Raw genomic sequence first — 22,988 nt, forward strand, 5'->3', positions numbered from 1 at the left:
CCCTCCCCATTATTGATTAAGGGGACATTAAGATTCATATGTCAACATTCTGTAGAAAGAGTTTCAGGCTGTTGTTTGGAAAAATGACCCAGAAATTGTAGTTTTTCTAGGTGGCTCCCATTTTGGCTGTAGTGTTTCCAGGCTCGTGGAGGAAAGCGTGTTCTTTCTTATTTATCTCCGGTAATGAACATACTATTCTCCGTCTTAAATTGGATTGTTTATTTGCGTATTAGGACACCTAAGGTTTGATTATAAACGTTGTTTGACTTGTTTGGAAAAGTTGATTCGTTTGGGATTCATTTTGTATGCATTTTGATGGAGGGAAACTGAGTGGATTATTGACTGAAGCGCGCCAGTTAAACTGAGTTTTTATGGATATAAAGAAGGACATTATCGAACAAAAGGACCATTTGTGATGTAACTGGGACCTTTTGGAGTGCCAACAGAAGAAGATCATCAAAGGTAAGGCATTTTTTATATCGCTATTTCTGACTTTTGTGTCACACATGCCTGGTTGAAATATATTTTTCATGCTTTTGTATGCGGGGCGCTGTCCTCAGATAATTGCATTGTTTGCTTTCACTGTAAAGCCTTTTTAAAATCTGACACGGCGGCTGGCTTAACAAGAAGTCAGGCTTTATTTTGATTTATAACACATACATTTCAGGAATGTTAAATATTTAAATTTAGTATTTTTGAATTTCGCGCTCTGCAATTTTACTGGATGTTGGGCAGGTGGGACGCTACCGTCCCACATACCCTAGATAGGTTTTAAGCCCTGGCTGAGTGTGCTTGCAGGCTAGGTCTGAGTCAGACCAAATGTCACGCCCTGGCTGCCCCTCCTTGGGCCGGCGTACATGGCACCAGCCTTACGCATGATGTCTCCGGTTCGCCAGCACAGCCCACCTCGCCGCACTGGCAGGGCGACCGGGAGCATTCAACCAGGTAAGGTTGGGAAGGCTCGGTGCTCAAGAGCTCCAGTGCGCCTGCACGGTCCAGTCTATCCAGTACCACCTCCATGCACCAGCCCTCCGGAGCCGCCAGAGTCTCCCGTCTGTCATGAGCCGCCAGAGTCTCCCGTCTGTCATGAGCCGCCAGAGTCTCCCGTCTGTCATGAGCCGCCAGAGTCTCCCGTCTGTCATGAGCCGCCAGGGTCTCCCGTCTGTCATGAGCCGCCAGAGTCTCCCGTCTGTCATGAGCCGCCAGAGTCTCCCGTCTGTCATGAGCCGCCAGAGTCTCCCGTCTGTCATGAGCCGCCAGAGTCTCCCGTCTGTCATGAGCCGCCAGAGTCTCCCGTCTGTCATGAGCCGCCAGAGTCTCCCGTCTGTCATGAGCCGTCAGAGTCTCCCGTCTGTCAGCATGGAGCCGCCAGAGCCGCCAGTCAGCATGGAGCAGCCAGAGCCGCCAGTCAGCATGGAGCAGCCAGAGCCGCCAGTCACCATGGAGCAGCCAGTGCCGCCAGTCACCATGGAGCAGCCAGAGCCGCCAGTCAGCATGGAGCAGCCAGAGCCGCCAGTCAGCCAGGATCTACCGGATCCGCCAGAGCCGCTATTCAGCCAGGATCTGCCAGAGCCGTCAACCTGCCTGAGCTATCTCTTAGTCTTGGGCTACCTCTCAGTCCTGAGCTACCTATCAGTCCTGAGCTACCTCTCAGTCTTGAGCTACCCCTCAGTCTTGAGCTACCACTCAGTCCCGAGCTACCCCTCAGTCCCGAGCTACCTAAGTCCCGAGCTGTCCATCAGTCCGGAGCTGCCCCACAGTCCAGTGGGGCCCTTTGTTAAGGTGACTAGGCCAAGGTCGGCGGCGAGGGTCACCACTCAAGGGACACTAAGTAAGCGGACTAAGACTGTGTTGGAGTGGGGTCCACGTCCCGTAATTTTGCACGCCCAATTTTTCAGTTTTTGATTTGTTAAAAAAGTTTGAAATATCCAATAAATGTCGTTCTACTTCATGATTGTGTCCCACTTGTTGTTGATTCTTCACAAAAAAATACAGTTTTATATCTTTATGTTTGAAGCCTGAAATGTGGCAAAAGGTCGCAAAGTTCAAGGGGGCCGAATACTTTCGCAAGGCACTGTACATTGACGTAGGTGATCATACCACTAGGGAGTGAACACATGTATAAAATCAGCTGTGCCCTTTAGGTCGGGTGCAGAACTTTCTTAGAAACATGCGTGCCATGTTCCTGATTGTCAACCTCTGTCTGCAATTGCATTAATAAAGGTTTTGATTGATTTACTTAAAGAATATATTGTCTGACTGCTGATTTCACCAATAAGTCAAAGATTGGAAAGGAACCAACCCCGACTCTATTCCCCAGGTCGTTGCTGTAAATGAGAATGTTTTCTCAGTCAACTTAATTGGTCAAATAAGGGTACAAAAATAATAAAATAAATACCAATAAAACAATAGGCTATACAGTCTTGAAAATACGACACATCGAAACACAACTGACAGTTTTTTAGTAATTTATTATGTTTCATTTGACCAACATCACTTGTTTATTGAAGGTGCTGGCAGCACCCCGTGGGAGGTTTCTTTCTCTCTCTCTTTCTACTCTCGGATCCGAACCAGAACATGTCTGTTTGGGTCTTTTTATTTATGCATGCTGGGTTGGGTGGGAAAGCCACGGAACCGGGAAGACCTCTACTTGAGGGGTCCCAGTGTTGATGGTCAGCATGGTGGAAGTGTTGTTGCTTACCCTCACAACCTGGGGGAGGCCCGTAATGAAGTCCAGGACCCAGTTGCAGAGGAAGGTGTTCAGTCCTAGGGTCCTTAGCTAAGTGATGAGCTTGGAGGGTACTTTGGTGTTGAATGCTGAATTGTAGTCAATGAACAGCATTCTCACATAGGTGTTCCTCTTGTCCAGCTGAGATAGGGCAGTGTGGAGTGCATTCGATATTGCCTCATCTGTTAGGGCGGTATGTGAATTGGAGTGGGTCCAGTGTGTCTGGGATGATGTTATTGATGTGAGCCATGACCAGCCTTTCAAAGCATTTCATGGCTACAGATGTGAGTGCTATGGGGCGATAGTTATTTAGACAGGTTACCTTGGTGTTTTCAGACACAGGGACTATGGTGGTCTCCTTGAAACATATACAGTGGTTCATTTTAAAGTTGCATCATACTGCAGTATCGTGTGCTGAGGTCTGTTAGGCCAAGGTGAGTCGCGGTGCTTGACGTTAAAATGCTCATTTCAAACACCAGAGGGCGGCTTTGCGCACATCTACTCCATCTAGTCTTTTTTAAAAATCATTATTTAATTAATGACAAAGATGTTGATGAACAAATACATTATATGCTTATGTCTATTAGATATACAGTAGATACATCACTAACTGGTAAAAGGTTGTTTTGATTATTATGTGGACTATAATACATTTACATATTTGTAGGGGGTTGATGTATTTTCAACAGGGCAAATCAGGTCTGTGATAGAGTTAGTTATGTAAAACTTTCGTCTTATGTCAGGTGAACTGTTGTGTCCTCAACTTTTGGTCTGATCATTTCATTCAAGCATAAATGGACTGAAACATGTTGGGTAAAGCAATTGCAATCAGGAATGCATGCCACTGTGTTTAATCTTAGCTGTACTATTATTGTATTTGTTGTGTTTTCCCAAATGGTCCACATTTTTTAAATAATTAATTTCCTTCTCCCTGCTGCCAATCGCAGTGCTCCGAAGCACCTCTCCCTCACATTACTATATCAGATACAATGCATTCGGAAAGTATTCAGACCCCTACCCTTTTTACACATTTTGTCACGTTACAGGCTTATTCTAAAATTGATTAAATTCATTTTTCCCTCATTAATCTACACACAATAACCCAAAAGTACAAATTGAAAACAGGATTTTAGAATGTTTGCAAATGTGTATATATGTTTTTATTGAAGTACCACGTTTACATAAGTATTCAGACACTTTACTCAGTACTTTGTTGAAGCACCTTTGGCAGTACTTATAGCCTAAAGTCTTCTTGGGTATGATGCTACAAGCCTGGCACACCTAGACAAGAACATCTCAAGGGTAGAACTTCAGCAGTAATAAGCGCAACATTCCAAAATGCAAATAGAGGGAAAACACTGTTCTCAAAAGTGCACTGCAAATGTGAGGGTTTCATAATACAGAGATGGAAATATCCTTCAGAAATGTAGAAAGAGGGAAGCTGTAAAGACGCATCATCAAGCATGGGTTGTTTACATGACTAGGATTTGGTCTTTGGCTGCTGGACAAGAAAGGAAAGTTGAAAACATGAGAGAAAACTGGTTTCAATGGCATATCAGGAAGTGTTTATAAAATAATCTCCTTAACATTCCTATGGTCGGAACATGGTAAGACATGCCTAAAAAAATTACAAAAAAACGCCAGGGTTTAAAAAACTACCTTTTATGGTTAAATAGTCAAAATGTTGATATCCTCTTCTGATATAGCAAGTGTGCAACAAGCACCGGCCTTTCTTTATCAGAAAGATAAAGGCTGTTTGCTTTAGGGTCATTGTCCTGTTGGAAGGTGAACCTTCAATCCAGTCTGAGGTCCTGGGCGCTCTGGAGCAGGTTTTCATCAAAGAACTCTCTGTACTTCGCTACGTTCATCTTTGCCTCGATCCTGACTTGTCTCCCAGTCCCTTCCGCTGAAAATCATCCACACAGCATGATGCTGCCACCACCATGCTTCACCGCAGGGATGGTGCTAGGTTACCTCCAGACATATTTTTGTTTTTATGTTTAATAAATCAGCAACGTTTTCTAAAAACATGTTTACGCTTTGTTATTATGGGGTACTGTCTGTAGATTGCTGAGAGTTTTTACTTTTTATTTAATCATTTCAAAAACAAGTTAAAGGGTACAGTTAAAGCCTACAGTTCCGGAGGCACTGTAGGTCTGGACATGACAGGTTGTAGCCAATATGCAAAGGATACCATCTACATTTCGAACTGTAGGCTAATTGTTTCTGTACATTTACAAGCATGTACGTTTTTCTTAAAATAATAGCTACTGTTTTTCTGTTTTCAAACCCAATTTCATTTTCTATTTTGGTCAATGGCCTTGGTGCCCTAGCAGATGGCCTTGGTGCCCTAGCAGATTGGGATCCCTTTGAATTGCAAATGGTCTTGGCCCTATAATCATGAAATTCCAGGCCTGGCTATACCTAAACATGAATTTCTCAGCAAGTCTATTGTCCTGCTTGTAGCCCATCAAGGGTGAATGGCTTCGTTTGTATTCCAATAATAAACTCAGCAAAAAATATAATTTGTAAAAATCCAAATAACTTCACAGATCTTCACTGTAAAGGGTTTAAACACTGTTTCCCATGCTTATTCAATGAACCATAAACAGTTAATGAACATGCACCTGTGGAACGGTCGTTAAGACACTGTAACGGCTCTCTTCTATCTCCTCCTCTGACGAAGAGGTGGAACAAGGATCGGACCAAAATGCAGCGTGATGATGATTCATGATATATTTTAATGAAGGAAAAACTATACATACAGAAACTACAAAAATAATGAAATGAAATAATGAAAACCGAAACAGCCCAATCTGGTGCAAACACAAAGACAGGAACAATCACCCACAAAACACTGAAAGAATATGGCTGCCTAAATATGGTTCCCAATCAGAGACGAAAATCACCTGCCTCTGATTAAGAACTGCCTCAAGGCAACCATAGACTCTCCTAGACAACCCTACTCAGCTACAATCCCAATAACCTACTAAAACCCCAATACAAAAACACACCACATAATAAACCCATGTCACACCGTGGCCTGACCAAATAAATGAAGACAAACATACATACTTCGACCAGGGCGTGACAGACACTAACAGCTTACAGACGGTAGGGAATTAAGGCCACAGTTATGAAAACTTAGGACACGAAAGAGACCTTTCTACTGACTCTGGAAAACGCCAAAAGAAAGATGCTAAGGGTCCCTGCTCATCTGCGTGAACGTGCCTTAGACATGCTGTAAGTAGGCATGAGAACTGCAGATGTGGCCAGGGCAATAAATTGCAATGTCCGTACTGTGAAATGCCTAAGACAGGACTACAGGGAGACAGGAAGGGCAGCTGATTGTTCTCACAGTGGCAGATCATGTGTAACAACACCTGCACAGGATCAGTATGTCCGAACGTCACACCTGCGGGACAGGTACCGGATGGCAACAAAAACTGCGCCAGTTATGCCAGGAACGCACCCTCCCTCCATCAGTGCTCAGACTGTCAGCAATAGGCTGAGAGAGGCTGGACTGAGGGATTGTAGGCTTGTTGTAAGGCAGGTCCTCACTAGACATCACCGGCAACAACGTTGCCTATGATCACAAACCCTACATCTCTAGACCAGACAGGACTGGCAAAAAGTGCTCTTCACTGACGAGTCACGGTTTTGTCTCACCAGGGGAGATGGTCTGATTCGCGTTTATCGTCGAAGGAATGAGTGTTACACCAAGCCCTGTACTCTGGAGCGGGATCGATTTGGAGGTGGAGGGTCCGTCATGGTCTGGGGCGGTGTGTCACAGCTCATTGGACTGAGCTCATTGGACTGAGCTTATTGTCATTGCAGGCAATCTCAACGCTGTGCGTTACAGGGAAGACATCCTCCTCCCTCATGTGGTACCCTTCCTGCAGGCTCATCCTGACATGACTCTCCAGCATGACAATGCCACTAGCCATACTGCTCGTTCTATGCATGATTTCCTGCAAGACAGGAATGTCAGTGTTCTGCCATGACCAGCCAAGAGCCCGGAACTCAATCCCATTGAGCACGTCTGGGACCTGTTGGATCGGAGGGTGAGCGCTAGGGTCATTCCACCCAGAAATGTCTGGGAACTTGCAGGTGCCTTGGTGGAAGAGTGGGGTAATATCTCACAGCAAGAACTGGCAAATCTGGTGCAGTTCATGAGGAGGAGATGTAGTACTTAATGTAGCTGGTGGCCACACCAGATACTGACTGTTAATTTTGATTTTGAACCTCCTCCCCTTTGTTCAGAGACACATTATTCCATTTCTGTAAATCACATGTCTGTGGAACTTGTTCAGTTTATGTCTCAATTGTTGAATCTTGTTATGTTCATACAAATATTTACACGTGTTAAGTTTGCTGAAAATAAACCCTGTTGACAGTGAGAAGACGTTTCTTTTTTTGTTGAGTTTAGGTCAGGCTGCCGAACAATTACACCTGGCCCACAGATGAGGCATCGCAAGCTGTGAACTCTACAGCATGCTTCAGACAACCGAGGTGAATGTGACTACATTAAATGTTGCAATGGTAAAACCATAATTATAATTTATATAATTTATACTATAAAACCTTAATTTTTGCCTGATACGATTACTTTGCCTACTTTAATTGTTGCCTTATGTTGTTATGCATGGCGCCAAGATGGTTGTAGAGGGTGCAACAGGTCAGCACCTCAGGAGTAAACGTCGGTTGACTTTTCATAGCCAATCATTCAGCTGATCATTCAACTCTGAATGATCTGCAATGAAAAGCCAACTGACATTTACTCCTGAGGTGCTGACCTTTGCACCCTCTACAACCATCTTGGCCGTGTACTGTTATAATCTCCACCCGGCACAGCCAGAAGAGGACAGGCCACCCCTCAGAGCCTGGTTCCTCTCTAGGTTTCTGCCTAAGATTCCTACCTTTCTAGGGAGTTTTTCCTAGCTACCGTGCTTCTACATTTGCATTGCATGCTGTTTGGGGTTTTAGACTGGGTTTCTGTATAGCACTTTGTGACATCGGCTGATGTAAAAACGTCTTGATAAATACATTTGATTGATTGATTGATTGATTGATAACCTTATTTAACCAATTGTTATATTTTGAATGATGTGATAGGCATTTCACTGTATCATGCAGTATTATGCTAATTGAACAATTCTACATCGCTTTTGCATGCTCTTCTATGGGATAACTTGAAATAACATATGACATAGGTTAATAATGAAATAATCAAAACCAAATGTGATTATTTATTAGCCAATTGGTTATAGGTATTTTAGGCGTATTATGTCAATTATAACTCATGTAAAACCATTGTCAAAAGCGCAGGAGATACTGTTACATGCACAGTAGTTCTAGATTATTTATGGGTTGATCATATAGAAATATAAAAACATTACTTGAACAAATCCAAAGCCTGTCTATGGCGCAGGAACAACTGGCTAGCTGCCGTTTTCTAGAATCAAGACATATGCTGGTAACGCTTAACTGTTAGGACAGCTCATGAGGTCTCTTAAATACCTCAACTAGGTGGAACTATTATGACTGGAGAGGCTTCTGGCATAGCGTCACGCATATCAAGTATCAAGGTATTATCAAGGTATTATGACTAATTAATTAAACAAATCAGAAAATATTTTCTATTTGGGATTCTTCAAAGTAGGCACCCTTTGCCTTGATGACACTCTTGGAAATCTCTCAACCAGCTTCACCTGGAATGCTTTTCCAACAGTCTTGAAGGAATTCCCACATATGCTGAGCACTTGTTGGCTGCTTTTCCTGCACTCTGCCAATTCATCCCAAACCATCTCAATTGGGTTGAGGTCTGGTGATTGCGGAGGCCAGGCCAGAAATCTTACATTTGGACAGATTTCCCCCAGTCCTATGTCAATTGCTCGTGTTTCTTGGCCAAGCAAGTTTTATTCTTATTACTGGTGTCCTTTAGTAGTGGTTTCCTTTTAGAAATGTAATATAAAATACAATTATGCGCCGAATACTACAGGTTACTGTGAAATGCTTACTTACAAGCCCCTAACCAACAATGCAGTTTAAAAAATATGAATAAGAATAAGAATAAAAGGAACAAATAATTAAAGAGCAGCAGCAGAATAACAATAGCGAGACTATATACAGGGGGTAGCGGTACAGAGTCAATGTGCGGGGGCACCGGTTAGTCGAGGTAATAGAGGTAATATATACAGTGTCTTGCAAAAGTATTCACCCCCTCTTTGCATTTTTTCTATTTTGCTGCATTACAACCTGTAATTTAAATGGATTTTTTATTTGGATTTCAGGTAATGGACATACACAAAACAGTCCAAATTGGTGAAGTGAAACTAAAAACATAACTTGTTTAAAAAAAATGGAAAAAATGAAAAACAGAAAAGTGTGTGCATGTGTATTCACCCCTTTGCTATGAAGCCCCTAAATATGATCTGGTGCAACCAATTACCTTCCGAGGTCACATAATTAGTTAAATAAAGTCCACCTGTGTGCAATCTAAGTGTCACAAGATCTGTCACATGATCTCAGTATATATACACATGTTCTGAAAGGCCCCAGAGTCTGCAACACCACTAAGCAAGGGGCACCACCAAGCAAGCTGCACCATGAAGACCAAGGAGCTCTCCAAACAGGTCAGGGACAAAGTTGTGGAGAAGTATAGATCAGGTTGGGCTATTAAAAAATATCTGAAACATTGAACATCCCACGGAGCACAATTACATCCATTATTAAAAAATAGGAAGAATATGGCACCACAACAAACCTGCCAAGAGGGGGCCGCCCACCAAAACTCATGGACCAGGCAAGGAGGGCATTATTCAGAGAGGCAACAAAGAGACCAAAGATAACCCTGATGGAGACTGCAAAGCTCCACAGCGGAGATTGGAGTATCTGTCCATATGACCACTTTAAGCCGTACCCTCCACAGAGCTGGGCTTTATGGAAGAGTGGCCAGAAAAAAATAAGCAACATGTTTGGTTTTCGCCAAAGGCATGTGGGAGACTCCCCAAACATATGGAAGAAGGTACTCTGGCCAGATGAGACAAAAAAAATAGCTTTTTGGCCTTCAAGGAAAACACTATATCTGGCGCAAACCAAACACTTCTCATCACTCTGAAAACACTATCCCCACAGTGAAGCATGGCGGTGGCAGCAAAATGCTGTGGGATTTTTTTCATTGGCAGGGACTGGGAAACTGGTCAGAATTGAAGGAATTATGGATGGCACTTGCCAGTTGGTCAGCGCATGCTCGCAGAACACATCCTGGTAATCCGTTTGGCCTTGCGGCCTTGTGAATGTTGACCTGTTTAAAGGTCTTGCTCACTTTGGCTGTGGAGAACGTGATCACACAGTCATCTAGAACAGCTGGTCCTCTCCTGCATGTTTCAGTGTTATTTGCCTTCGAAGCGAGCAGAGAAGTAGTCTAGCTCATCTGGTAGGCTCGTGTCACAGGGCAGCTCTCGGCTGTGCTTCCCTTTGTAGTCTGTAATGGTTTGCAAGCCCTGCCACATCCGACGAGCATCAGAGCCGTTGTAGTATGATTCGATCTTAGTCCTGTATTGATGCTTTGCCTGTTTGATGGTTCGTCGGAGGGCACAATGGGATTTCTTATTAGCTTCCGGGTTAGAGTCCCGCTCCTTGAAAGCGGCAGCTATGACCATGAAGGCCTGATTCACACAATTTGCTCTGAACAGTTGATGTTGAGATGCATCTATTAATTGAACTCTTTAAGGCATATATTTGGGCTGCAATTTCTGAGGCTGGTAACTCTAGTGACCTTATCCTCTACAGCAGAGGTAACTCTGGGTCTTCCTTTCCTGTAGGGGTCCTCATGAGAGCCAGTTTCATCATAGCGCTTGATGTTTTTTTGTGACTGCACTTGAAGAAACTTTCAAAGTTCTTGAAATGACCTTAATGTCTTAAAGTAATGATGGACCATCGTTTCATTTTGCTTATTTGAGCTGTTGACATAATATGGACTTGGTCTTTAACAAAATGGGGCTATATTCTGTATACCACCCCTACCTTGTCACAACACAACTGATTGGCTCAAACACATTAAGAAGTAAAGAAATGCATTCCAGGTGACTACCTCATGTAGCTGGTTGAGAGAATGCCAATAGTGTGCAAATCTGTCATCAAGGCAAAGGGTGGCTACTTTGAATATAAAATATATGTTGATTTGTTTAACACTTTTTTGGTTACTACATTATTACATATGTTATTTCATAGTTTTGATGTATTCACCATTATTCTACAATGAAGAAAATAGTACAAATGAAGAAAAACCCTTGAATGAGTATGTGTGTCCAAAGTTATGACTGGTACTGTCTATATGGATGATTTAGAAAGCCAGGCACGTTTAACAGTCAGGCTATTGATTATGGACCTAATTAAGTGGGTGTTTCCACTCTCCTCAATTTTCGCTAATATGAACATAGCAACATATAGGGAATTCGGCTGAGCGTCTCACTCATTTGTGGCTTTCGTTCAAAAAAAGTAATATTATAATGCAGGGTTAAAGGCACATTCTTTCTGACCGTCTTTAGCATATGCAGTCTCTCTCTTGCTCCAGCTCATTTAGTTTGAAATATTATGTGGATTATAATAAATTGATTGGTTGGTGCATTTTTTGTTAGGGCAAGTCAGGTCTGTGATATTGAGTTAGAAATGTCTAACTTTGTAGGACTGTAATACATTACAAGTTTGCGCTTTTTGGCCATTAGTCTAGACTTTACAAAAGGACTAAACTCTGACTGACCACAGCATGTATCCGTAGTCTAAACTGTGGCACAAATTGGGGGATTTTTGACACCAAGCCGAGCTTTTGGCATAAATGAAGGTGTGAATGGAAGTGTGAATGTGTCTGTCCGAGATTCTCTCTCTAGCACTAGAGTCCTGCATTGGGAAAAAGAATCAGCTATTGTGAAAGAATACTTGTGGATATTGTTGGTTTCCTCTTTCGCTTCGAAGAGGCCACACTCGCCTTGGAGGCAAGCAAACAGCCTACTCTTCACCTGGTAATCATGTGGTTTCAAAGGATTAAGCGTCACCTACAGATGGATTTGTGGTGTCAGAGAGAAGCCAGCTGCGAGCCTGTGACCAGGCACTGTGGATGACATCTTTTTCCTGCACAGCAATTTGAAGAAATCTGAGTGACAAATGGATTGTTTTTGAAGTTATTGTTTTAGTAGCTTTATTTGTTGGCTAATATCAGAAGGATCTTTCAAAGCGATTTGAGTTGTCAATGTGCCACATTGCATTGTGAAAATAAAAATATATCATTCTTAATTTATGGCATGGTTTCTTTTTAGCCAAATTTTGAAAAGAAATGCAGGTAATGAGGAATAATAGCCTACTGTCTGTAGTCGTAAAAACAATTGGGCTAAATACATGTATGTTTTTCTTGTTGGGTAATGGATCGACTCTCGGAACTAAGAGGCAGCTTCTTTCTTCAATATAATCATTCATTCAGAAGGTTAAAACCATAGGTCTTAGGCACGCAGTAAATTCATTTAGAGTACCAGGTTCATTTTTCATTAGGTTATAATAATCCATGCCTTCTGGGAATGTTATGAAGTCCAAAAGTTATGGGTGGAGCTACAAAATTGGACGTCAGAAGTATTACAATGGAAATATGCATTGCGGAAGTTAGAATAGCAATGATCCAATGTTTTACCAGCCCTGGTTGCGCAATCGATATGCTGATACGATTTAGGGAGTCTTGTTTTCAGATTAGCCTTGTTAAAATCCCCAGCTACAATGAATGCAGCATCAGGATATGTGGTTTCCAGTTTGCAAAGAGTCAAATGAAGTTCGTTCAGGGCCATCGATGTGTCTGCTTGGGGGGGGATATATACGGCTGTGATTATAATCGAAGAGAATTCCCTTGGTAGATAATGTGGACGACATTTGATTGTGAGGAATTGTAAGTCAGGTGAACAGAAGGACTTGAGTTCCTGTATGTTGTTGTGATCACACCACATCTCGTTATTCATAAGGCATACCCCCCGCCCCTCTTCTTACCAGAAAGATGCTTGTTTCTGTCTGCGCGATGCGTGAAGAAACCAGCTGGCTGCATCGATTCCGCTAGCGTCTATCGAGTGAGCCATGTTTCAGTGAAGCAAAGAACGTTAGTCTCTGATGTCCCTCTGGAGGCGAGCAAAATCTAGAGACTTCCTTAGATTTCCTGCACCAGCTGTTGTTTAAAAATATGCACAGACCGCCCCCCTTCATCTTACCAGAGTGTGCTGTTATACAGTGCCTTGCGAAAGTATTCGGCCCCCTTGAACTTTGCGACCTTTTGCCACATTTCAGGCTTCAAACATAAAGATATAAAACTGTATTTTTTTGTAAAGAATCAACAACAAGTGGGACACAATCATGAAGTGGAACGACATTTATTGGATATTTCAAACTTTTTTAACAAATCAAAAACTGAAAAATTGGGCGTGCAAAATTATTCAGCCCCCTTAAGTTAATACTTTGTAGCGCCACCTTTTGCTGCGATTACAGCTGTAAGTCGCTTGGGGTATGTCTATATCAGTTTTGCACATCGAGAGACTGAAGTTTTCCCCATTCCTCCTTGCAAAACAGCTCGAGCTCAGTGAGGTTGGATGGAGAGCATTTGTGAACAGCAGTTTTCAGTTCTTTCCACAGATTCTCGATTGGATTCAGGTCTGGACTTTGACTTGGCCATTCTAACACCTGGATATGTTTATTTTTGAACCATTCCATTGTAAATTTTGCTTTATGTTTTGGATCATTGTCTTGTTGGAAGACAAATCTCTGTCCCAGTCTCAGGTTTGCAGACTCCATCAGGTTTTCTTCCAGAATGGTCCTGTATTTGGCTCCATCCATCTTCCCATCAATTTTAACCATCTTCCCTGTCCCTGCTGAAGAAAACCAGGCCCAAACCATGATGCTGCTATCACCATGTTTGACAGTGGGGATGTTGTGTTCAGGGTGATGAGCTGTGTTGCTTTTATGCCAAATTAACGTTTTGCATTGTTGCCAAAAAGTTCAATTTTGGTTTCATCTGACCAGAGCACCTTCTTCCACATGTTTGGTGTGTCTCCCAGGTGGCTTGTGGCAAACTTTAAACAACACTTTTTATGGATATCTTTAAGAAATGGCTTTCTTCTTGCCACTCTTCCATAAAGGCCAGATTTGTGCAATATATGACTGATTGTTGTCTCCCACCTCAGCTGTAGATCTCTGCAGTTCATCCAGAGCGGTCATGGGCCTCTTGGCTGCATCTCTGATCAGTCTTTTCCTTGTATGAGCTGAAAGTTTAGAGGGACGGCCAGGTCTTGGTAGATTTGTAGTGGTCTGATACTCCTTCCATTTCAATATTATCGCTTGCACAGTGCTCCTTGGGATGTTTAAAGCTTGGGAAATCGTGTTGTATCCAAATCCGGCTTTAAACTTCTTCACAACAGTATCTCGGACCTGCCTGGTGTGTTCCTTGTTCTTCATGATGCTCTCTGCGCTTTTAACGGACCTCTGAGACTATCACAGTGCAGGTGCATTTATACGGAGACTTGATTACACACAGAAGGATTGTATTTATCATCATTAGTCATTTAGGTCAACATTGGATCATTCAGAGATCCTCACTGAACTTCTGGAGAGAATTTGCTGCACTGAAAGTAAAGAGGCTGAATAATTTTGCACGCCCAATTTTTCAGTTTTTGATTTGTTAAAAAAGTTTGAAATATCCAATAAATGTCGTTCCACTTCATGATTGTGTCCCACTTCACAAAAAATACAGTTTTATATCTTTATGTTTGAAGCCTGAAATGTGGCAAAAGGTCGCAAAGTTCAAGGGGGCCGAATACTTTCGCAAGGCACTGTATCTTGCCGGTGCAGCATATATCCTGCTAGCTGAATGTCCATGTCGTCATTCAGCCACGATTCCGTGAAACATAGGATATTACAGTTTTTGATGTCCCGTTGGTAGGATATTCGTGATCGTACCTCGTCTAATTTATTGTCCAATGATTGCACGTTGGCGAGTAATATTGACAGTAATGGCAGCTTTCCCACTCCCCTTCTGTTGGTCCTCACAAGGCATCCCCCTCTGTGTTCCCTGTACCTGCATTTCTTCCTCTTGCAAATAACGGGGATGTCGGCCTTGTCGGGTGTTTGGAGAATGTCCTGTGCCTCCTGCTTGTTGAAGAAAAAATCTTTGTCTAATCTGAGGTGAGTGATCGCTGTCCTGATATCCAGAAGCTCTTTGTCTAATCTGAGGTGAGTGATCGCTGTCCTGATATCCAGAAGCTCTTTGTCTAATCTGAGGTGAGTGATCGCTGTCCTGATATCCAGAAACTCTTTGTCTAATCTGAGGTGAGTGATCGCTGTCCTGATATCCAGAAGCTTTTTTTTGCTGTAAAATACAGTTGCAGAACATTATGTACAAAATAGTGTTACAAATAACACGAAAAACATACACATAATAGCACAATTGGTTGGGCACCCGTAAAACTGCTGCCATTTCTTCCGGTGCCATTTTAGTGTATGTAAACGTCTGACCCTGTCACGCCCTGACCTTAGTTATCTTTGTTTTCTTTATTATTTTGGTTAGGTCAGGGTGTGACAAGGGATGGTTTGTTGTGTTTGCCCAGTCTAGGGTTTTTGTATGTTTATGGGGTTGTTAACTGGTCTAGGTGTTTTGTATGTCTATGGTTGCCTAGATTGGTTCTCAATTAGAGGCAGTTGTTTATCGTTGTCTCTGATTGGGAACCATATTTAGGCAGCCATATTCCTTGGGTAATTTGTGGGTGATTGTCTATGTACTCGTTGCCTGTGTCTGCACTTATTCTATATAGCTGGCACGTTTGTTCTTTTTGTTTGTTTTTGTATAGTTCAGTGTTCTTCCTTCACTAAAGAAGATGTATTCAAATCACGCTGCGCCTTGGTCTCCTCACTACGATGATCGTGACAGACCCACCGGAATTGTGATACAGTGAATTATAAATGAAATATTCTTTCTGTAAACAATTGTTGGAAAAATGTACTTGTGTCATGCACAAAGTTGATGTCCTAAAGCTCAACTCTGGACCTCAAACCATTGTTCCCCTCTAATCAGGCACTGATCAACACTGTGTGGGGTCAAAATGACCTAACCCTCCCGCTGTCCTCGGGTCATTTTGACCCGACACTACAGAAGTCTCTAGCCTCCTGGTTTTCTGTTCTACCTGATAATTAATTATACAAATTAATTACTAAATCAGTCCCTGATTAGAGGGGAACAATGGTTTGAGGTCCAGAGTTGAGTTTGAAGGCTCTAGTGTATCTCATACCAGTAAGGAAATGTACATTATCTTGTGACACTGACAATGCAGTCATACATCACTACATAACCACACTGTGGGAGTTTTTTTCCATGACTTTAGTTACACACAGGCCGACAGAAACAGACCTCTGGCCACTCTATGAAAAAAACACTTCCTCTTCTCTAACCAATACTACTGCTCTCTCTCGCTCTCACCTAGTTGGCAAGGTGATAAAATCTGCTGTTCTGCCCTTTCACATTACAGGCCCACAGAAACAGACCTCTGGTCACTCTATGAACAAACATCTTTCTCTTCTCTAACCATTTCTCCTGCTCTCTCTCTCTCTCTCTCTCTCTCTCTCTCTCTCTCTCTCTCTCTCTCTCTCTCTCTCTCTCTCTCTCTCTCTCTCTCTCTCTCTCTCTCTCTCTCTCTCTCTCTCTCTCTCTCTCTCTCTCTCTCTCTCTCTCTCTCTCTCTCTCTCTCGCTCTCTCTCTGCGCCCCCAACACCCCTCAGTGGCCAAGCCGGAAAGGTGGACAAATCTGCCGTTCTGCCCTTGAGCAAGGCAGTTAACCCCCAACAACAACTGCTCTCCGGGCCCTGATGATGTGGATGTCAATTAGGGAAGCCCCCTGCACCTCTGATTCAGAGGGGTTGGTATAAATGCAGACACATTTCGGTTGAATGCATTCATTTTGGTTGAAGTGCAACTGACTTGGTATCCCCTTTCCCATCCCTTCGCCTCTTCCAACCCACCTTACTGTTCAAGTTTGACCTACATTTCACAGGGATTCGCTGGATTTGGTGGAACACTGTTGCTCTCGGCAGCTCCCTATCCTGGGAGATGCCAGTGTGTTCTCCTCCCAGATTGGAAGGGGGAGGGTCTTAATAATTAAAATACAGACAAACAGAAACACAACAGGAGCCAAACAGAACAGCAGCCTATAGCCACAGGACCAGCAACAGCATGGCACCATGCTATTGTGTTCTCTCTTTCCATCCAACATCTGCCTGCCTCTGCCGGAAGTGTTAGCCCACTCAGCGTTTTGTTGCATTATGAATCGCTGTAGTAATTGTTTCATTAGGAACACATCCTCATTAGGTTTCACTCTCCAGATAAACACATCCGCTCACAGTAGATCATGTGAATGCTCTAGGGATGTGTGTGCATGCCCTGCATATATCAAATGTGCCCTGTTTGAGTGTGTATGTTGTTTTGGAGACTAGTAAAGTTTGTGTGTGTGTGTGTGTTATGGCCCAGGTTAACCAGCTCTGACATTATTATCACTGCTGTGGCTCAGCTAAACAAACTGTCTGAGCTTCTGTTTTAATAACCAGCTCTGAGCAGGCGCGCGCACGCACGCACGCACGCACGCACGCACGCACGCACGCACGCACGCACGCACGCACGCACACACACACACACACACACACACACACACACACACACACACACACACACACACACACACACACACACACACACACACACACACACACACACACACACACACACACACACACACACATACACACACACACATACACACACACACACACACACAGATTAGTTAGTGTTTGTATAAGCCTCACCCTGTAGCATCCAGAATTCTCTGAAAAACAGTCACCGTTACAATGTTATGGTAACAGGAACTAGGAACCATTCGGCACCGTTGGAGTGTTAAGCAATTGGATGATGATGAAATGCTTTTCAAAGTGTTTGATTTTAGGAGAATCTCTGAATTCTTAGAATGTCTATTCATTCAAAAAAGCTACAACTTCTAGATAAGTGAAACGTTATTTTGGACAAAGAGGTAACAAATCACTGACCAAGGTTGCTTCGAATTGGGCACGAGTACACCGTAACTAAAGTGACATTAAAACTTACCTCTTTATATCACAGGAGGTTGTTGGCACCTTAATCGGGGAGAATGTGATTGTGGTAATGATTGGAGCGGAATAGGTGGAATGGTACCAAATACATCAAACACGTTGTCTCCGGGTGTATGATGCCATTCCATTTGCTCCGTTCCGGACATTATTATGACCCTCAGCAGCCTCCAGTGCCTCGGGTACATCACTCCACCTAACATATTTTGTATCCACGTACCACCTGGCTTCTCATAAGTGTCAGGCAGCTGTAATGTTGCATCATTTTCTGGCTACACCTCCCCCACACGTACTAGCATGCTACACAGTTTCCCTCTGCAGGGGTTCTCTGTTGACTCACTGGAAGGCAGATACCTTTTCAGAGCCAATAGATGGAATCACCCAGGTATGCTGGTGGTTCCATCTGCCTTCCAGTGAGTAAACAGAGAACCCCTGTGGCACGCCCCTATAACTTTGAAACTTTGCTTGAATCAATGGGTTGTTTGCTTTTGTCATTACTTGGTTGTTAGTGTTTGCTTGGTGTGGTATTGTGTATGATCTTACTGGAGGCCGTGTGTATTCACAACGGTATTTGTGGTAAATGTGGTCAATGACAAGTCCAGACGGTAGGCGTTTATGATGATTCACATGCGTCAGGTGACGACAGAGGCGTTTGCCCAGGCAGCTAGCGTTGGATGACAGAACCTAGTTTCTTGTTCCCCTTTTGTTTTGGGAGAACTGTGATGGAGCCTTCAAAGGGGGAGTGTGGAGTTGGCACTCAGGTGATTATTTAGATACATCCTGAGGCAGAGGGTATCAGCGAAACACCTCTCACAACAGAAACACTGCCAGACTGCTTCTTCAGGGAGGCACAGGGACCAGCCAGATACTACAAGGTCTGAGAGAGAGGGAATGCTGAAGAGAGAGACATAGAGCGAGGCAGACAGACAGAACTAGTGGAGGACAGACAAAAGAGGGTGAGTGAGAAAAGTGTGGTGTAGTGTGACAAAGTGGGAGAGTGAAAGAGAGATCGACTGAATGAGTGGGGCTTGAGAGCGAGATTAGGGTGTGCGTGTGTATGTGTGCCTAAGAGAGAGAGAGAAAGGGAGAGAGAGAGAGGAGAGACCATTCCCCAGAGGATTGGTCTAGCTCCCAGTAATAGAAGTTTATTTGCACAGCAGGACCAGTAACAACCTGCTTTATCAGAGTAACTTACTGTTCTGTTGTCCCAACAGCAGGTCACTGAAGACAGAAGGAAAAACACTAAGGTTGATTTGGGACCTAGCGTGTCGGAAGGGAGTGTGAGGGGCTTGTTTATGACGTATCTTGTGTTGAAGAAAACGTGTGTGAGAAACACTGCATGTGTTAGAGTGTGTGTGTGTGTGTGTGTGTGTGTGTGTGTGTGTGTGTGTGTGTGTGTGTGTGTGTGTGTGTGTGTGTGTGTGTGTGTGTGTGTGTGTGTGTGTGTGTGTGTGTGTAAGAGAGTTCAAGGATGACCAGGAGGTCAGTTAATGGTGAGGGGACTGGGGTGAACAACACCCCCAAAATGGGGGACACCCAGGGGATAACCCTGTCCCAAAAGAGGACCCTGACTCCCCGCACGGAAAGGTAGAGCTTAAGAAGAAGGTGACCCTGCTTCGGGGAATCTCCATCATCGTAGGGACCATCATCGGCGCGGGAATCTTCATCTCTCCCAAGGGAATCTTGAAGAACTCTGGGAGTGTTGGAATTTCTCTGGTGGTGTGGATCGCCTGTGGAGTACTGTCTCTGTTTGGTGAGTCACACGTGTTTGTCACCACGACAACACCCCACCTCCTCAGGGAGAAAGGGAGGGAGAGTGGAGACAGACCTGAGTAAAGGTGTGCAGAGTGGTTTTATGATGCGACTGAACTGAAGGTGCGGGGAAGGAGCTTTTGTGTTTTTATTGCAGTTCAGTCTATTGGGTTACGACTCCCTTGCTTCCCCTTTGTTGAAGACACTAGAGCTGATGCCTCCTTAAACAAAGTGCTAAACTTGTAAAGCAGCTTTTCTTGAGACAATGAGTGTGATTTCTTGAGACAATGAGTGTGATTTAAAGCTTAGGGGGATGGATGAACTTTGCTAACTGTCTGCTGCTATGGGAAAGCTTCCGCTTCTACCCTAGTATTATTTCATCATGAAACTGTAATTACAGCAGCGTTATTGCCTTCTAACTAACCATCAAACTGCTGAAACCTCAATTACCCTTTACGTTAACCTATCTTGCATTTTCTCTTTCTCTCTCCCGCTCTGACGCACGCACACACAGACAGACACACAAAAGTGCACGCGCACTCACTCACTCACTCACTCACTCACTCACTCACTCACTCACTCACTCACTCACTCACTCACTCACTCACTCACTCACTCACTCACTCACTCACTCACTCACTCACTCACTCACTCACTCCCTCCCTCCCTCCCTCCCTCCCTCCCTCCCTCCCTCCCTCCCTCCCTCCCTCCCTCCCTCCCTCACTCACTCACTCACTCACTCACTCACTCACTCACTCACTCACTCACTCACTCACTCACTCACTCACTCACCCTCACTCACCTCTCCACTCTCTCCCTCTCTCTCTCTCTCTCTCTCTCTCTCTCTCTCTCTCTCTCTCTCTCTCTCTCTCTCTCTCTCTCTCTACCTCGCCCTCACTCACTCACTCACTCACTCACTCACTCACCCCGCCATCTCTCTCTCTCTCTCTACCTATCCCTCACTCACTCACTCACCACGCCCTCTCTCTCTCTCTCTCTCTCTACTCTCCCTCACTCACTCACCCCACCCTCTCTCTCTCTCTCTCTCTCTCTCTCTCTCTCTCTCTCTCTCTCTCTCTCTCTCTCTCTCTCTCACCTCTCCCTCACTCACTCACTCACTCACTCACTCACTCACTCACTCACTCACTCACTCACTCACTCACTCACTCACTCACTCACTCACTCACTCACTCACTCACTCACTCACACAGAGCTGTAGGATCTTAAAGGGATACTCCTTACCCAGAGTCAGATGAACGCGTGGATACCATTTTTATTCCTCTGCAACTAGGAACTAGGAAGTTAGCAATAGTTTGAGTCAATGCTAACTAACTTCCTTCATATTGCACGCAGATGTTAAAATGACAAAGTCCTACAGTGTCCCTGTAATTTGACCAATACTGTCACAGCAAAATAATCCTACAGCAACAGAATTTTAACATTTATGTTTCTTGAGCAGTGGCTAGGCTATTAACTGGCCAAAAGTAGGTTACATGAAAAGTGCAATAGTGTTAACATAGCCATGTGTTAGTGTTTGGTATTCAGTCAATTTATGTAAATCACGAAGCTCATCTGCATCTCCTGGAAAATTCTCAGCAAAAACAGGGAAGAAATTTAGGTCCTACAGACCTGTACAATGCATACAATGAAAAATACAAGGAATCACACTTTCCTCTTACAGTAGCCACTTACCTGTTTGTTGTTGTAGATGGGTAGCCAGTTTCCTGTCCTAAACCTTTCCCTCTCTCCTATCCCAGGGGCCCTGTCCTATGCAGAGCTGGGAACCAGCATCAAGAAATCTGGAGGACATTACACCTATATTCTGGAGGCCTTTGGACCACAGATGGCCTTCATACGTCTCTGGGCTGACATCATCGCCATCAGGTGTGTGTGTGAAAGTATTTATTGTGTGTGTGTATCTTGTATGTGTGTTTGCGCGTGTGTGTGTGTGTGACAGAGACAGAGGCAGGAAGTTGGGTAGATATTTGCAATACAGTGTGTGCACATCACTCTATACTGTCTGTTTGTGAGAAGGGGAGGGGCATTCTAGCGTTCATCTCAGCGTTGTACAGGTAGTAAAGCCTCTCTGATCCCATCCTGGTCCGTTGATACCCGTGTTAGCAGAGCAGTGTAAACAACCCTGCTATACTATACTGTACTACAGAGTATCATCGGGCAAGGGGGGACGTATGGTTTTGGGTATATGGGAAATGAACAGTGATCGGGGATGATCCCACAGACTGGGAAACAGTTATTCGATTCTTATTAGAGCCAAGATCAATAGAAAACACTGGAATTGATTCACTTCCACGTGTGGAAGAAATGTGTGTTTGCTATTTTGGATACTTAGTGTGTACGTCTAGCTGCTGTGTAGTGTAATAATGTCTCGGGGTCCTGAGAATTAAGTTTGACGGTTATTAGCTTCTACATGTCTGACCAGATTTGTTCCAGATATTCTGAATACATAACATGTTCCATTTCATTCTGGACACAGAGTACCTTTAGTTATATGTATTTACTCAATGTACTTTATTTCTATTGTATCCATTTCGTATCAATAATAATCATATATATTTTTTTAATGTGTTTTGTCTCAACTGAACCTAACAGACATCTTTGAGTTAGTAACCACTGAATATCAGTAATAACAGTTAATTGACTGTTATAAACAAGGGTGAGGTTGTGTAAGACAGGTCAGTTAGAGGTCAAATGCTCCCCAACACTCTGAACAGTGCATGCGGCCCCAGATCTCACAGCTTTGTGGGTCAGCATTTCCGGTCGATGTGTTTGCTGCATGTGTATTTTTGGGTCAGTGTTTTGGGGTCTGTGTGTGATGGTGTTGTTTGTTCTAGACCTGCAGGGTTGGCAGTGATATCCCTGGCCTTCGGACAATATATCCTGGAGCCCATATTCATGCCGTGTGGAGTGCCAGAGATTGCTATCAAACTGGCCACCTCTATAGGAATAAGTACGTCTAAGATTTATGCTACAGGATTATATTGAATTGAACAAACGTTTGGAATATAGGATTTTAGTGCTTATCAGTGAGATGGTTCAGCTGAATGTAAGATACCGGTCAGTTTCACATAAAGTATGTGTGTGTTTGTGTTTGTGTGTTTGTGTGTGTGTGTGTACTACTCCACAGCGTCAGTGATGTATCTCAACAGTATGAGTACGAGCTGGACAAACAGGATTCAGATCTTCCTCACCTTCTGCAAGCTGCTGGCTGTCGCCACCATCATCGTACCTGGCCTCTATATGCTCTTCAAAGGTTAGCCTTCGTCATCTTAATCCTCATCATTCTCATCTTCATCATCACCATCATCATCCTCATCCTTCT

At 43.7% G+C, this 22,988-nt stretch overlaps 1 protein-coding gene across 1 annotated transcript in view; it reads left to right on the forward strand.

Annotated features, from left to right (window-relative positions):
- Positions 1-7,384: 7,384 nt before the first annotated feature.
- Positions 7,385-22,988, forward strand: part of LOC123992355 (cystine/glutamate transporter-like) — a 28,395-nt gene continuing 12,791 nt past the window's right edge. Inside the window, exons 1-5 of the mRNA XM_046293506.1 lie at positions 7,385-7,406; positions 19,395-19,649; positions 21,406-21,532; positions 22,501-22,616; positions 22,794-22,919. Of these exons, the coding sequence (XP_046149462.1) occupies positions 7,385-7,406; positions 19,395-19,649; positions 21,406-21,532; positions 22,501-22,616; positions 22,794-22,919 (646 nt within the window). The remainder of the gene's footprint in view (positions 7,407-19,394; positions 19,650-21,405; positions 21,533-22,500; positions 22,617-22,793; positions 22,920-22,988) is intronic.

Source organism: Oncorhynchus gorbuscha, linkage group LG13, assembly GCF_021184085.1.
Source record: "Oncorhynchus gorbuscha isolate QuinsamMale2020 ecotype Even-year linkage group LG13, OgorEven_v1.0, whole genome shotgun sequence".
NCBI classification, from domain to species: domain Eukaryota; kingdom Metazoa; phylum Chordata; class Actinopteri; order Salmoniformes; family Salmonidae; genus Oncorhynchus; species Oncorhynchus gorbuscha.